This window comes from Nelumbo lutea, chromosome 5, assembly GCF_056320005.1.
Source record: "Nelumbo lutea isolate HS-2025 chromosome 5, American lotus-T2T, whole genome shotgun sequence".
Taxonomy (NCBI): Eukaryota; Viridiplantae; Streptophyta; class Magnoliopsida; order Proteales; family Nelumbonaceae; genus Nelumbo; species Nelumbo lutea.
In genome coordinates this window covers 56438063-56456122 of record NC_142688.1, presented here as the reverse complement: position 1 = coordinate 56456122, position 18060 = coordinate 56438063, and the positions used below count along the sequence as shown (strand labels likewise).

Genomic DNA, 18060 nt, shown 5'->3' with positions numbered 1-18060 from the left:
CATTCTCACCCTATACTTTGTGTAGTTAAACTTAGTCCATTGAATTTCATTTGCAACCAAGGTTCAAAGTATCGATATGTATCATTTCGGGAGCTCCCCAATACACCCCTACAGGGGGTGTTATCGGGGTTCTGACTGGTTCAGGAGGTGGAGCCTTAAACCGATTCCCTTAAACCGGTTTTGAAAAAAATAATAAAAAAAGGAAACAAAAGACTATTGATATTGCCCGATATGCCCTTACCGGCCCTATCAGCGTATCGGATGTATCGATATTTTGAACCAAGTTTGCAACAAATACTTTCTCTCCGGACTTTCAAATTCCACAACATTGCTTCCATCGGTAGCATTCCGTCAGTGAACAACTTTAGAAAAGAGTCTCATGATATTATGTTTTTAAACCTCAAACTGCCCTTATGTAAGGCCATTAAAGAATTGATAAATTGCAGCTTTCTAATTTTGAAGGCGAATCATAGTTACTTGTACCCAAAGGTAATGATAATGGATCACATTTCTGACAAAAAATCTTAGTCGGTTTTGAACATAGAGCCGACCTTTTAACTTTTATGGTATGGTTCATGCATCTTAGGACGACTTTAGAATTTATTTAGAAAGATGTAGCATTAAATTACTTTCTTATTTGGTCAAAGTAACTTTATTGCTTTCTTTGTAATTGTTAATTTTCATTGTCTTGCTCGTCACATGTTCTAGACGTTGGATACCCCTCCCCCGTAAATAAGTAACGGCAACTTCTGTTGTTTCATGCTTGTTTCTTTTTTTAGTGTCTTTTGAGGAACTGTTACATTAATTTTTCTCTTTAAATACCCCAAGTTTTAAACATTCTTTGTTTCCTTCATTACTTTACTACTTTCTTCCTGTACTCTCTCCTAATAAACTTGACTATATATAATAAGCTCATCAACATTGGCTATTGCTGTTATCACTACCACCACCACCACCACCCATCACTGACCTAGGTTTCTATGTCATTTTTATAATGTTTGGTGAGACAAGTGCAAAGAAAAAAAAGGTAGGAGCTTATGCTGCAGTGCTAACATGGCAACAAAAGAAAGCCCTTGTAGACAAGGAAGAGGAAGTTCTTAAGAAAGATGTGGAAGAATTGGCAAAATGGGTATTACTTTTCATCTCTGTCTTCAGTTTTATTCTGTTTTCAATTTGTTTATATGAATTCTTAGTTTAGTTTCATTTTCTTAGTGGGACCATTTAATTCATACTTCTATTGCTCTAGATAATATTCAAAGTACCAAGACTCTCCATAGTCCATACCAAAAATGAAAATTGTGAGTGTTTCTATCAATGGAGGGAAATTCTTTTTAAATTATCATTTTGGTTTGATAATTTGTCAGTCTATGTCATATGATGTCTTTTACAAATGAAAAACACATAACTAATTATAAGTAAACAATGTGAGGTTAAAAATCGATATGCACTGATACGTTTCAATATTTTAAACCTTGTTTCTAAAATAAAATATAATGGCATAGATATTATTGTAATTTATTACATGTAAAGCTTGTAATTTAATATTATTTCCCTATATGTATAGATATATGGAGTTTGTTTAGATTTAGTTGTTTAATTATGGTTTGTTTTTTTTTCATTGTCTCTGCCATTTCTTTACTTGCACTTAATCCAAGCCTTCCATAAGTTTGGTATAGCAATTGTATAGTTGTTATCACTTGGCTTTAGTACTCCTTTAATGAGCATCGCTGATCTTTGATAGAAACTAATCTCAAGGATAATAGAAAAAGCGTGTTTGGACTTGCATTGAGAAACCACAACCTTTCAACCTTGACGTTCATGAATGCAATGCTTTCAAAACCGGACGGGATCGGATGGTTGGATTGGAAAAACCAGGAAACGGTCACTTGATTGGTTCCGTTTCACCTCAAAGTTGTTTTTTGGCCAGAAACCGTTGATTTGGTCAGTGAACTGCTGACTCAAGTGGTCGAAATGTCAATCCAGACAACGGTTTGGGCTGTTTATTTTATTTTATTTTTGTTAGAGAGGGTCATCCATTCAGACTGGACCGTTGGACCATTTGATCTGGGAACCGGACCCAGAAGCATCCTACAAAAACAATGAGAAATGTTGAAGTGCATTTGATGTTAAAAGCATCCTACAAAAACAATCAAGGACCCAAAACCCTTCAATTGAAATATATTGAAGTGCTTTGGCTTCCCCTCCCGCCTCCTCTGAAATCTCTCATTTTCTTTTTTTGTATAGCCATGGTTACGTTGTGGGGTTTGTCATGGTGAGTCTTCTCTTCAAGCTCTTAAGTTCAGTTCCGAGGAGAGTCACGCTTGCTGAAGTTGATCTCCATTGGAGGCAAATGGTCCTTTTTGGCGCTTAATGAATTTTGTGCCGTTTGCAAAGGTTTCCTGAGTTGTTCTCATGATTACATTTGTGTGTTCAACAAGTTCAGTTTGATCTCTAACACTGTATTTTTGTTTCTCTTTGTTGTTATTTGTGTTTCCTGGTTAATTTGTAATCTGAGCGTTTATGAACAACTACGCCTTTTAAGCTTAAAAAACCAACAAATGATCTCATAGTAAGATACAGATGATCATCTAACACCTACCTTGTCCTTCTGTTATTAACACTAAATTCTTCTTAGCCATGATAGCAGAAATTTTCATGCCTTAATTTCCTTGTATAATTTAATTAGTGTAATTGGAAAAGTTCTAGTGGTTCCTCATTAAGGAAAAACCATCCTTATTAACACTATGAGACAATGAATTCTGAGAAATCTAAAAAACCAAGATTCAATTTTATTAATAACTAAATGGATAGTAACCCCAAAATCTTATTCATAATTGGGAAGATTTTCCTAGATCGGATTTTAAAATGGAAATTTAGAAGTAACCATTCTTCTGCACCTTATAGCATGCAACCTATAATGTAAAAGGAAATTCTCTCTCTTTCTTTATCTCTTTATTCAAAACTTAAGAAATTTACAAATTTTAATATAAGAACACAACTTTGATACTAGTAGTGCAAAAATGCACCACCCCGGTTGTATTGTTGTATTGCTTAAGGTGAACATTTGTAGATTAAGGTACACTTCATGGTATTGATATCAAAAGTATAGCTTATACCATAAATCTGTTTCTATTTAACTATTTAATTTTCTTTCTTTACTTTTGAAATTGTAAAATCCTTGTCGAATAATGTTTTTTTTTTGTTCAACCATTTTCCCCTGGCACATATCTATTCAATGCAATGCACTTTTGACATACAATATCCAAATCAAACTATTTCTTTAATAATTTGCTATTTTGAACATTAAATGTTTTATCAATTTAACAATTACATTAGGGAAATGAAGTGAGAAAAAAAGGAAGTTTTCAAGTCTAAAGAATTACTTAATTTATAAATATTTAAAATAATTATAAATAATAAAATCTTATATTCATATGCTCTTTCTCTTTCTTTATTATATACTTTTAAACATAAAAGCCAATTAATAAAGGAAATATAAAATTTCTAATTAATGTACTATACAGTATATAAAATAAATTTATTAAAAATTAAATATTTGTAAGTTACCTTATAATAAAGTATAAATTATCTAAATGGGAGTAGTTTTGCACTGTACATATTTGTATTTACACTTTTCCTAAACTAAGACTAAACAATTAACAATCCTTCAAATGGCAACTTTGTTCAGGGCAAAATAATCCACTAAATTAATTTGTTTTCTGCATTGCGATGCATCAATAGTGATCCGTTACTGTGGTAAGTTCTATACTAAATTCTATTTTTGAACGGTTAACATCTATTGGTGAAACAATCAGCACAAAGGCAAGGTTCCAACCAGCTGGTTGGTAAGGTCTCCTACTGGTCATAGCGGAGACTTGGAATCGAATCCCACCTGCACCTGGGTTGGGGGATGGGTACCCCCACCCCTGTTGTGTAGCCCACGTGCAGCACAAAGTGGTTTAGGGCTGATGCGTAGTTGCGGACTAAACACTAGGTAAATTTAGGTTACCCTCTATGGTGGATAGTTCTAATCTAGTGTATCATTCCTATACGTGACAGAAATGGAGTATGCCATTTTGGGAAGCTCCCTATTTAACCTAATTAGGATTTTTTCCCATTTAAATTTGATTGGCATTGTATTAGAAATGTAGGGTTGTATAGACAACTTAATCATATAAAGTAAAATATCATATTTTTTTTATACAAACAAAACCATTAAACTTGTAAATAATTAAAACTTATGTGATTAATATTATCGTTGAGTTTTTTTTTTCTACATTTTCCATCTGAATAAAGTTTTTGTGGCATTAACCAATTGATTTCAATTAGTATTTGCTAATATGTTTTAATTGCAAAGTATTTTGATCTCATTTATGACACACAAAATGTAAATTTTCTAAAACATAAATGAATAAAATAATTTATATTCTTGTGTTTGTGGATTTTTTTCTCGATAGTACTCAATTTTTGTCATAGCATTTTTTAAATCAATTGAACTTTTCAAGCATGGCTTTTCTTTTTCGATTTTCTGGCTTTGACAATAGAAAGACTCTAATCCATGGGCTTTCTTATGTTAAAAGACATGCATCCATCGGGTTACCACTTGGTGATGATATTCAACAAACGATGGTTTGTTCGGCCCGGGAATCATCTAGGCAATCAGTTCCGTTTTACCCTAAACTTGATCTTTAGGCAAAAATTGTTGAATCGGTCAACGATCCGTTGATCCATGTGGTCAAAACGTCAACCTGTTGACATGTTCAATGGTTTTTGATCGTTTTTTATTTTTTATTTTTGTTGTCAGAATGGACTACCTGTTCGAACCAGATGGTCGAACTGTCAACCTGAAAACTGGTGGTCAGAACGGTTCTGTTTCCGGGTCATTTTTTAAAACCATGCAATAAACATGGTTCTACAACTTGAGGAATGAGATAATTAATTTATTAATTTATGCCTAGTAACAAATAAAGTCATGGTTCAAAGTACTTTAACTGATGCATCTTTTATTTTTTTAGTTTTTCTTTAATTTTCAAATTTCAGTTTTAAATATATTTTATATATTATTTAATAAAAAAGGAGTTTCTGAAAACACCTGTAAGAAAATGTATAGACACCCAAAGATACAATACCTCCCATGTCAGACATATTTTGTTGATACTTTGAACCTTGAAGAAAATAATGGTTGAATGTTAAACTTTAATCGGAGATTCATGGATGATAAAGACATTTATCGCTATATTGTTATAAACCCATTTTTCTTTGTGAAAATATTTGAAAGGAAGCATTTGTCACCTAATTTTAATTTATTTCCATATATCTTATCAAACAATCCAAGTTTCACATACATCACATTAACATTGATTCTTTTTGAATGATAGGCTAATATGATAGAAACCATGGATGATCAACAATTGAAGGAATACGTGATGAACAGACCAGAAAGCTTGAAGAGTGTTAAAACTATAAAGGGAGTTTCACGTAAAAGAGTAAGTATGAAGATAGAGCTAGCTTATTTGTTTAACATTTTGGTCAACTACTAAAATATTACTTTCTTTCATTTTCCATTTGTTATTGTCTTCTTAATAAGAAGCACGTTGATACCACAGGTGCAAAGGAGTACTGGAAAGTCCAAATCATCTGCTTCCAATGGAATAATGGCCTCGGTTTGGAAGTTCCATAAAGAAGATGATGAAGAAGCTCCAACAAGATCTCAAGTTTAAATATTATTCTAATTAAGCACGATAAAATAGTCAAATTATTTTATGAACTTTTTTTAACATTTTTTTTTATGAATTTGAATCATGTATCACGAACATGCAATAGAACATTGTAATAGATTAGAGTAAATAAGGCTGGTTGAGAAGGTTGTCATTATTTTTCTACCAATGTTCCTCCTTATTTTTGTCCTTTCCCTTTCTTTCCCTGTATCTTCCTTCAAGCCAAACAAAGCCTAAGCGGTATTTGGTTTGTGGGGTGAGAAGAGAAAAAATGGAATATTCTCAAATATTCTTCCCTTTCTCCCATTTGGTGTGTGATATGTTATGAGATGGGATTAAAAAAAAATGAGGGATTGTTGTTCTCAACTTTTGGGAAAAGAGTCATACTATTTTGACATGGAAAAGCGGGAAAATAAGGGGATATTTGCTTGGTTCTTCTCTAACATCTATGTTTATATCTACATCTATACTAGTATTAAAAGTGTGAATAAGAGTGTGGAACTTTTGTTTGATTAAAATACCCTAATTTTTGAATTTGGTCCCTCTCTAATTGTAAGGATAGAAATATAGTTTGAACAACCATTTTTTTCTTCATTCAAGTCCCTCTCATTAAGTCTTATATTTAAGATATTAACTCCTATTTTGTTTGACTAAAATACTTCTATTTTTGAGTTTGGTCTCTCTTTAATTGTGAGGGCACATAATGTAATTTGAACTACTACACTTCTCCTCATTCAATTTTCTTTCATTAGGTCTTATATTTAGGGTAATAACCTCCATTATTCTTTCATTGAATTCTATATTAATCAACCATATTAAAGAAAAATAAGTATGGCAAAGAATAATTATTTTTTATTGATGATAAAAATAAGATACAAATTTAAAACCAATTGCAACCTAAAAATGGAGATGTTTTTCTGTTTGGCAACAAGACAACAATTCAAACTTTTGAGTCAAAATGTGTCAACCCTTGTTGCAATAATTAAATAATAATAAAAATTAAAAAAGGAAGAAAACATACAAAAATATAAAATATATAAAAAATTTTGTAAAAAACATTTGGGTGCATCTCTAATATTATATATTCATCATATTAAACAAAAATAATTTTTATAGATATAGAAATATAAAACAATGTAGAAAAATTTAGAAACATATTATACCATCGTGATCATAAAAAAATTGTCATGTGCAAAAATATGTGCACACTTACAAGTAAAAATAAAAGCACATTCATTGCAACATTTTCAAAATTGATTAAAAATGTAACCACCTGTTTGTCTAGATCATAGGTAAGAAATTTGGCTATTCGGGTTAAATGGGTGAATCAATGATGTCATAATTAAGTAATAAAAACATAATAAATAGATAAAAATACAAAAAAATACATGGAAAATTGAAAATTTGTAGCAAAATTGGGAATATCTAATATTTTATACTCATAATATGAACCAAAAGTAAATATGATAACTAAGAATTGAACTTTATTAATGAAAAAAATATTAAAATAGAAAGTTGAATGGGTTAGCCTGTGATGTCTAGGGCTGTAAATAGATTGGGTTTAGAAAAATATGAATTTGATCCAATTATTGGAAACTTGTATCCAAATCTGATTAGATTTGAAGACTTCATATTCGAATTCAAATCCTAACGGACTTGGATTGGATTCAAATTTAAATCGGCTTGGCTTTAATTTTTTAAAATACACAAAAGAAAGAATTAAATGTTGATTACTTTTCTTTTTTTTTATATATAATAACTTAATATAAATATAACATATTGAATTTATTATATATAAATTCATATAATAAAATATATAGAAATATGTTGTATTATTTTAAATATAATTATATAAATTTTATATATTAAAATTGCTGCAGACTTTTAGGTTTCATTGATAGACCTAGTAATGTCATAATCAAGTAATAAAAGTAAAGTCAATAGATAAAAATATAATAATTATAGAAAATATAGAATAGTTGAGTATATCCTATATTTTATATCATAATAAACAAAAAATGAGTATGATAAATAAGTATTATTTTTTACAAAAGATTGAAAATGGCTAGAAACACAAAAAGAGAGAATTAACGTCCAGCTTAACATTTCTTTTAGTGATATAACTGGAAGATGAAAATCAAAGAGTACTTATTGACTAACATGCATAACAATGCATAATAATGCATAATAATGTGACCTCTAGGTCATAGATTACATAGACAATGCATGACAAAAATGAAATTAATCAAGGCTCCTTGAGTTGTAATCCTTCTCAATCTGGATCTTATTTTTTATTCTCTAGTAAAAAAATATCTATATCTAATTTCTTGAGGTTATATATAATAGATATACAATAATGTCTTTCATATACTTTTTTAACATAATTCCTCGACCCTTATACATCCCTTTAAGGCCCCATCATGTTTTCTTGGTACTCATCTCATAAGTGGGTAAATAACTTTTTCACCTAAGGAAAAGTTGTCAAACGAAATAAAATTGTCCCTTCTAATAATTGCATTTTATAAATAAAAATGATCAAAGGAACACTTATAACACTTTTGGTCAAAAAAACATGGGCCAGATAAATAACTTAGTAGAAAATAAATGGGGCCTAAATACATAGATTTGAAAGGTTAAATGTGTTTCAATAGAGATAAACTGGAATCAAATTCCCTTGATACCAACATAATGTTGATTGCCAATGACCCGGTATTTGAGATGGTTGCATGCACCCAGCACCCCCTCCATTTGGAAGGTGTAAAATAAAAAATGCCACGGATACCCCAACGTAATGTTGATAAGTATAATGATGATTAGATTTTATCTAGGCTACGTTTGGTTTAAAAGAAAAGGCAGGAAAAGAAAGGGAAAGATTTGTATAGGTTTTCCTACCTTTTCCTTCCTTTCCCTACCTTTTCTTTCAAACCAAATACAGTCTTAAAGGTTCAACCAAGTTTCAAAGTATCGCTACGTATCGGCCTGTATTGGCCAATATGTATCGTTCTGGGACCTTTCCAATATGCCCCTACAGTGGGTATATCAAGGGCCTGACCGGTTCAGGGGATGGAAGGGTCTTAGACAGGCTCCCATGAACTAGTTTTGAAAAAAAAAATAAAAAAAAGTAAAAAAACAAGTATCGAAACGCCTCATACGCCCCAACCGGTGTATCAGGTGTATCGATATTTTGAATCTTGGGTTCAACTATACATAATAATAGAAAAACTTATCAACCAACCAGATCATAAAAATGGTAACTAATCATGTGGTCTTTATCAAAATTCACAGGAATTGATTGGTCAAAGTTCTTCCCATATATATCATGTTTTCCTGGAATCATAAATTTTCCCTGTGGGTTAAATAAAGTAAACAATAATTGGACAATATTGTATATCTAAGCAGGAAAAATCCAAAATATTAAGTGGTTAAAAGAAACCACATTGATGGAAACTGACACAAGGAGACAGAACTTTATTAAGCAGAAACGTTGATAGCTAGGCCAAAGAAAGTAAGCAATAATGGGACGATATTATACATACAAGCAGGAAAAATCAAAATATTAAGTGGTTAAAGGAAGCCACATTGATGGAAACTGGCAGAAGGAGACATAGGACTTTATTAATCAAGAAGCAGAAACGTTGATAGGAAGAAATCAGGTCTTAAGGCCAGAAAAATGAGATCGGCTTCAGTCAGGGCAAGTCCGTGTTCAACCCCTTCCGTTTTTGGCAGGCCTAGCTCTTTATAGACACATGTTACTTATTATTGCTGTCGTGTGAGTTGGGATCACCTACCAAGTAACAATTAAAGACTCTCGAACACTCTCCCAACATGATCTAACACCACACATCTCACTATGAGTCTGAGACCCATCATAAAAGTGGAACCCGTCATATAAGAGATGTATTGTAGATGGTCTTTTTTTGACCAATCATCCAGTGTCATAAACATGGTAGTCAATCGTGGGTTATTTATCAAAATTTATAGATGGGTTTTGATTAGTCAAAACTCTTCCCATACCATGTATTTATCTATTGGGGTTACTTTTAGGTTACTAAGATTAATTTCTACCCCAATCCTTTGTAGTTTTATCACCATCTATTTCATTATTTATATTCCTAATGTATTTAGTTTTTGAATATAGAGTAAAATATAAAAACCGTTCTTTAGGATTCTAATAATCATAAAAACATCTCCTGAAGTTTCATTTTAACAAAAATCTCCCATGTAGTTATGAAAAATCCTACACTTTGTCCCAGGAATTTTCAAAACTACAAAGGAGGCTTTTGTTAAAATGAAACTTCAGGGGAGGTTTTTATGATTGTTAGAAACATCAGGGGAGATTTTTATATTTTACCTTGAATATATATGTTATTTATTGAATATCGAATATTCTTTTTTATACAAAGATTTTTTAGCTTTATAATTTTTTTAGAGAATTTCCCTTTTATCTAAAATGCTCTTTTCTTATCTCTTATCATACAAGACTCTAGAATTCTAGATGCCCCACTTTATTTCACACATCCTGCTTTAATTCTACAAGCAACAACCTCGGACCTCCTCAATCTCTCCGTAGTTATGTGAAACCAAGGTAAAGAAATAGGTCATTAATAAATAATAGTAACAAAATTACAGTAAAACTTTCTATTATATGCCACCATCTATAAAATTGAGAATGATTAATTTTTTTTTGTGAAACACCTTGGTTTTATTACCAATTTTACCATAATTACTGCATCTTTGAATAGGTTACCGGCCAAACTCTCAGCCTTCTATTTTTCCCTATATACAATAGAGACATATGTCCCAAAAATACAAATATGTGGATAGCAAAAGTCTACACGTGATGATTTTTGCCGATTTGCTTCAACAGTGAGCAGAAGCCAGATGTAAAGAGGTGAAAACCCACTTCTACTTCTCTCTAATGTTAAGAGTGAGAAATAAGAACTTCTAGCACTAATGGTTGTTTGTGCTTCCTTAAAAAACAAGGTTCTATGCTTGATCTATTGCTTTGTATTGGAGATAGTGCATGGAAAAAAATATATAAAGGTGTATAAGCAAATGTTTAGAACCTTTACACTAATAGTCCTTGTTAGCACCCAATTTTTGCTCGGTCCCTTCACTCTACTTCTTTGCACCTTCCTTTTAGACCCCAAAATTTAAAAAACACAACCAGATTAACTTGATACTTTCCAAAACCTTAAATTTCTTCTTTTGACACATTCCATGGGACAAATAAGAACCAAGAAATGAACATTAACATCTGATTATACATGGCCCCTAAACTTGGAAAACAATAACTTAGTTAATTTTTAGGACTAAACTCCAAAGATCCACCATTTATCATACAAACTTTCTTTTTAACGGTCCCGATTTATGTGATACTCGAACTCCGACCCCCTAAAATCAAACCCAAAACATCCATTGCCTCAAGATCATTAGGACACAATCAACAAGCAAATTCCACCTTAAGTTTATGACAATCAACCTTGAAAATACCAAGATTCCATTTTGACGACCTTAAATGACTAGAGCTTGAAGACCAAAATTAACCATTTCTTTCTTAGATCAGAATCATCCACTAGACTTCTCACCTTAATTTTTGCTCGCATGTCAAATCTCAACTCAAAGTTCCCTTGCTTAACCGTCCAATCAATAAAGATTCTAATTTGACATTTACGGTTAAACCACACAAAAATTCATATCCCAAGACCAAAATCTTCAAAATAGATCACCCATCAGACTTGGAGTTAAATTACTCATTTTTCCCCAAAATAAGCAAGATTTAGAACTTCTCATTGGTTGGTAAGCCAATAGTTAAGACCTAATCTGAACCAAACCTGTCAATCCACACCTCTGACCAAAGATCCATTACTTCCGTCAAATTCAAGACATTAAAAAGTTCTTGATCACCAAATTTCATCCCAAAATTCAATGTTTGACCCTCCATCAAGCTAAGATTTTATTTCGACAAATCTCATTAATTTGAACTTGACAGCCATAAATCTTCACCATCCAACCTTCATTTAACCGATTAGACCATGCCTCCTTCTTCAAAGACCCAAAAACACTTTTACGTCAAATTCTTCTACCTTATTCACTTGTTTGACTATTAAACTAGAAAGACTCCATTTTGATGCGCTAGATTAAATCGCCACATCAATTGTCCCAACCTAAGACTTTAAGAGGGTGGCGGTTGATGCCAACCCCTTACTTTACCTATTAAAACACCTAAACCAAAGAAATTAAGCCAAACAAAAAAGCCCAAAAACCCAAAGGTACCCCACTTAACAAAGACAAAATAACATTTAGAAGTGAGCCAAATTTATATTTTATGCCATTGATAGCCCCAAATACGAGATTGCAATGAGAGGTACGCCCTAAGCTCCCATTGGATGTACATGTTTGGTAGTGTATGCCCTTAGCTTCAATCAAATTGATGTACATAAACATTTATCTATAAATGAATAAAGTGCAACATTGTTTCATGTAAATGATGGTATGTTTTTTATGAATTACCCCTTGAACTGGACACTTATGAGACTTGTATTATTATAGAACGTTTTCAACCATTGGATATACTTGCAGAGCTTATCCTGACAAGGCCAATACTGTTGTGCTACTAAATAGTTGGGGCAGCTTATCTCAGCTGCTAGGGTTAAACCCCAAGCACAAGTTATGGGTGATTAGAAGAAACACTGAACCCAGACCAATTTTCAATTATGCCTTGGACCTTGGAGATAGACGGGCAAAATTGAAAAGTTACACATAACCTCAGACTTGATTATGATACTAAACTAAGTAGTGGGCCAGACTCCCTTTAATGTGCCAACCAGTGAGATCCATTGTAGGTCAAAATATCTGAGCATGTTGGGGTAATTTGTAAAATTACTTGAGTGGGTGATCATAGTGATAGGATTAATCCATTTGTCAAACAAAGTGAATATCAAGCTTTGCACTCTCTCTAATGGAAACCGAAACTGTCGGCAGTGGATTTCATCTATGTTTGAAATCTAGTTTTGCAAAATATATTTATATATTATTATATTACTATTTTATGAAAAAGGTTTGCTAAAGGTTTTAATCCCGGGATCCATCCAAGTAGAGAGTGTAATACTGTATCTTGCTATCAGGGGAGAGATATTTCCCTATGGGTAGTGTTCTGATGATTATGTACTGAGAGGTTAAGTGTAAGAAACCATTACAAGGCTGATTACCTAATGGGCTTTATCTCACATAGGTCCATTATCCTTGGGTTTTCATAGGGTGGTTGAATCCAATGATCCTTTTGGTGTAAATGTTGATTGGCTCAGGGGTTCACTACCCTGAGTAGTGAATTCGGCCTAACCTCTTTCAAGGGTGGACCTGAACCCTCATGGACTTGTGTGAGACCTTTGTAAGGTCCCACGCCATACAAAATTAAACCCAAAGTGGCCATGCAACACCTAGGGACATGAGCTTTTAAATAAAATGGGCTAAAGGCCCATTACTAATGAGACTAGTTAAGCTGTCACATGACAACTTAATTTGGGTCAAAATTGGGCATGGTTCTAGTTATGGAGCACCTATCCTCTTAAGAGGATAATGCTTATCTCCTAAAAAGAGTCCAAATCCAAATCAGATTCAGATAATCTCCTAATTAGATTCGAAGAATGCTTTATAAAAGGAAGTTAGTAGGAAGAGGGCAAACAAAACTTGTTCTCTTCATTCTCTTGCTCTCGCCCCTTCTCCCTTCTCTCCCAAAAACCCTATCACGACCTAGCCATTGAAAGAACTGATTTTTATCAATTTTTCCATTGTGATTTTGCAAGAAAAATGTTGGGGAAATCAGGCTCACAAATCCCAATCGATCCAAGGCAATTGGATAGTAGTTTTGAAGAAAACAATGTTGGTAAATCGGCTTCTCATTCACTGTGCCATTTTCAGTTGGAGGGAATTTTTTGGGAATGATTTTGGGCATGAAGTACCACTTTAGAATCTGTGATTTATGGACTCCGCATCAGGTATAATTAGTTTTAATTTTGGTTTCAAATCTGGTCCAATTTAATACAAGATCGATTCAGAAATTTCATATTTCAAAACCTCTGGGAAACCGGTTCCCGAGTGGGGTTAGAAAAGTTTTGAAATTTGGCCAGCCATTGAACTTGGTTCATCCATCCATAATTTGGACTCTAACCCTTCCAACAATGGTATCAAGGCACGAGATTCAATTATTGAATTGGACCGAATCAGATTTGAAAGAAATATAAAATCAACATGAACAAGTCTAGCCGATTTGACCTAGTCAGCATAATCTCTGAGAGTTTGATACTTAGAATGAGGCCAATGATATGAAAATTAATATTTATATTATCTGATATTATTTAGAATTGTTCTATGCTAAATTCTTGAATTCTTAGGCTGAAAGTGTGATGGAGATCGAATTCTTTAATTGTAGCAAGATTTATGTGCACCATTTTGATGTAAGCCTTAGAAATTAGGTTTTTTCTAGTTTATTTACATTGGAGAACTCGTTAGAGATCGCAAACAAAGATGAAGAGAGAAGATTGATCTGGAAAGGTTCACTGACTTCTGCTTTTGTCTGGAATGAATTCAGAACCATCACTTGACAATCCTAATAGTTTAATCTATTAAATTGTTGTTTATTTGCTGATATGATTATAAATCATGAATTCAAATTTCATATCAGTGTCTTTAGGAATTGATGCATGACCTAGTTTTGGTCTAACTTACATGGGCCGAACCTATGGTTATTTGAAGATTGCTAACAATCCCTTGGGTCATTGTTTAGGAGATCAAATTTGGATATAGGCTAGGGGCTTGATGGGCCATTAATTGGGTCCATTAATGGGATGATCATGTGCTAATCTAATTGGATCTAATTTTTACAAGATTTAATTTGATTTTGATCAAATTATGTGTGATGTGCTATGTGAATGTGATTCGTACATGGGCGATAACTGCTTGGCCCATGCAAAGACTTATGTGACTTTCCATTAGGGGTGAACAAAAAAAAAAAAAACCCAGAAAACCGAACTGACCAAAACCGAACCAAAAAATTGGTTAACCTATCCGATCGATTTAGTTTTGGTTTGGTGTTTTTAAAAAACCAAAGGTACCAGTTCGGTTTCAATTAACCAATATAGAAAACCGGCGGTTAACCGAACCAACTGGTATACATATATTTCTATATTTATATATATATATATTTATGTCTATTATATATTTATAATAGATGATATAATATTTATTATTTCAAATATAATATTATATATATTTTTATAATATATATTATAAAAATAAAAAAATCAAAAAACCGGTGAATCGAACCGATGGTTAACCGACTAGCTTTGGTCCAGTTTCAGTTACTGGTTTTCAAAAGACTGGTAATACCAGTTCAGTTAAAAAAAATCAAACTATGAGCACCCCTACTCTCCATGTCCATCATGGCTTAATGCACATCATTTCCAATAATCTCTCTTTATTGGACCCTTCTCTTCTTTCCTCTCCAAATAGGAACCCTACGGGAACCTTAGCCCATTTATGGCCCACTTGAATCAGACTTTATGAAAGTTAGTGGAGCCACTATGGTAAGACCTAAAGTCGACCTAGGAACTGATATAATTGTTCCCTCATGAATAATATAAGTTCTAGGAGATAAAGAATATTATAAGATGACATCTCTAAAGGCCTTCCATCATTCGCATGAAAACGAGCTGAATTGGTGGGCAGAGATGCACCATAAAATTGGGTTATCCGTTTCATTGAGATAGTCAGTTGAATTGGTTTATCAAATGATAGGGGCATCATAAACTAGTGAGAGGGGCCTATCCTAAAATTGAAGATTCTCTCACACTACCTTGGGGATCCCGATATGAGGGTTAGTATTTATTGATTAGAAAGGTTTAATCTAAAATGGCAATGAACTTTGTTTAATGGAGCCCAAGGGGAAAGCTCATGAGATATGGGTGGATTCATGATCCTTCACAGGAAGTGATAGAGTTATGCAACTTGAACAATTGTTCCCATGCGCCTATGTGATTCCCTATATTTATAGAGACATGAATAAAGTCTCCATCCTTGAGATAGAGGGAAATATCAAAGATATACAAATGGAAATGGAACGTAGCTAAAAGTCCTTTCATGGCACATAACATGAAACAATAATGAGGTATCCAATTATGACACAGACCATGCAATTTGTCAGAAATGGCACACATATCATTCGCTAAACTATTAGACAACAATAAACTGAAGGGACCCAATTATGCGGACTGGATACACAACCTTAACATAGTGCTCACGTCCTAGAAATTGAAAAAAATTGCCAATAACCCTACACTGGAGCACTCCCTAATAAAGCCTTTGAGGCAAGAAGAAGAGAGTATCAAGAATGAGAAGAAAATAACTCTCTTGCCCAATGTTACATCGTAGCCTCAATGGACAACTCTATCAAAAAATAATTCGATAAAATAAATGTCTACAAAAAAATTCTAAATAGTTTAAAGACCATGTATGAGGAGTAGAATCGTCCTACACGGTAAAAGGTCTTCAAATTGTTGATGACCACCAGGATGACCGAGAACCAACCAATTTGTGACCATATCATGAAGATGATAGATTTTATAAACAAATCGAAGGCTCTTGGCTCCCAACTCAATGATGACACTAAGACTGAGTATCAAAAAACAAGGATCAAGATTCACAACCATTGACTATCACTAATGGACCCTTAGTAGGGTATTAGGAATCACACATTCAAATGACTGATTGGGTGTCAGAATGGATAAAATGATCCTTGCAAAATATAGGTCTGCGGGTCCTACGGAAGGTGAAGTGAGCTTCGCAAAAGATGGGCTTATAGATGGGAGGATAGAGAATAAGAAACAATAGCTCACAGGAAAAAAGAACATTGAGACTAGACGGAGGCTAGGAAGTTTAAGATAGAACGGTGAAGTTGATGTGAACCTGATGGTTATGCGAACCTAATGCCAGCTACCAAATCCAAAACTCTATGTTTGATCCATTGTCAAAGACAAGAATTAAGATTCACAACCATTGATCCCTAAAGATTGATTGATGAGTTCAAATGGTGAAGGGATGTGATGTTTGTTTGCTAGTTCATGAGGCAACACATGAGGTTCAAGGAAGCCTGCAGGTGGCATTGAGATCTAAGTCTACCAAGCATGCAAGAATAAAATACCTCCATCGATCAAAGAAAAGTAGAAGAAACAAATCTTCGACCGTATTCACATTTCAAAAACAAAGACATGCTTAACCAAACTTTTTCTTATTGACCATGTGGTATCAATGAAGAAATGGACTAAAATCAAATAGAAAGGAAGAGGTGGTGATTGATAGGTTTGGTTTTGCATTTAGGAACTTTTACTATTGTGTTGTTGTATTCATAACTCCCCTCTCTAATAGCTTTTAGGCACGAACAATAAGTTCGTAGTAAATGGTTAATTTCATTCATATACAACCCACCAACAACTACAATCCGTAGGCATAAATAGCTTTTTGCCATGGACAAAATAATATATAACCACAGACAAAATGGTCGTAGTTAAAGATCAACTTTTAGCTACAAACATTTTATGTTCGTGGCAATATCCTTTGTTTTAGCTATGACTCTTTATGTCAGTAGATACATTACAGTAGCTATAGACCCATTTTCTTGAAGCAGGTTTAAGAAGAGCATTCGGTATAAACCAAAAACATCAACAACATACTCTATCAATCAATTCACTGTTTTTGACAATGCTTAGTGCCCAAATCAGGGGCTACAAACCATGTATATTGGTTCCTATCTCCACTTTTGACATGGAAAATCTACAAGTTCATGATGACTACACTTAGGGATGGAAATTTCACCCGTAAAATTGGGGCCCCGCCCCAAACGTGGTGGGTTTTCCCCAACCCTAAACAAGGATGGGGCGGGGACTGGGAAAATAATTTTTCCCCAAACCAGGTACAGGGCGGGGATAGGTTTTGTATATAATTCCCCGAACCCGAAGGTAAATTCGTAAAATATCTCTAGGTTTATTATTGATATTTAAAATATCTCCAAGTTTTCCTTAAATTGTTAAAATCCTAGGATCCCATAATTTTATTTTTGAATTACCCCTAAAGTATTATAATTCAATTCAAAAAATACCCCCAAATTCCTATATCATATGTATAAATTGTCCATAAAATAGATAATTTTTATGTAATTGCCTTGGAGTGGGGAAAATTCCCCGAACCTACACCAAACCCGAAGGTAAATTAGTAAAATATCTATAAGTTTTCCCTAAAATTTTAAAATCCTAGGATCCCATAATTTTGTTTTTGAATTACCCCTAAAGTA

At 33.2% G+C, this 18060-nt stretch overlaps 1 protein-coding gene across 1 annotated transcript; it reads left to right on the top strand.

Annotated features, from left to right (window-relative positions):
- The first annotated feature begins 843 nt into the window (after positions 1-843).
- LOC148852558 (uncharacterized) lies at positions 844-5882 on the top strand. Its single transcript, XM_088947923.1, has 3 exons — positions 844-1129; positions 5379-5486; positions 5607-5882. The coding sequence occupies exons 1-3, from the start codon at positions 995-997 to the stop codon at positions 5718-5720; spliced, it is 357 nt and encodes a 118-aa protein (XP_088804049.1). The 5' UTR covers positions 844-994; the 3' UTR covers positions 5721-5882.
- Positions 5883-18060: the final 12178 nt, after the last annotated feature.

Excerpts from the sequence above, each read along its gene's own strand:
- LOC148852558 (XM_088947923.1), top strand. The coding sequence starts at position 995 with ATGTTTGGTGAGACAAGTGCAAAGAAAAAAAAGGTAGGAGCTTATGCT. Across the intron at positions 1,130-5,378 it reads TGGAAGAATTGGCAAAATGG|GCTAATATGATAGAAACCAT; the intron begins GTATTACTTTTC and ends TTTGAATGATAG. Across the intron at positions 5,487-5,606 it reads AGGGAGTTTCACGTAAAAGA|GTGCAAAGGAGTACTGGAAA; the intron begins GTAAGTATGAAG and ends TTGATACCACAG.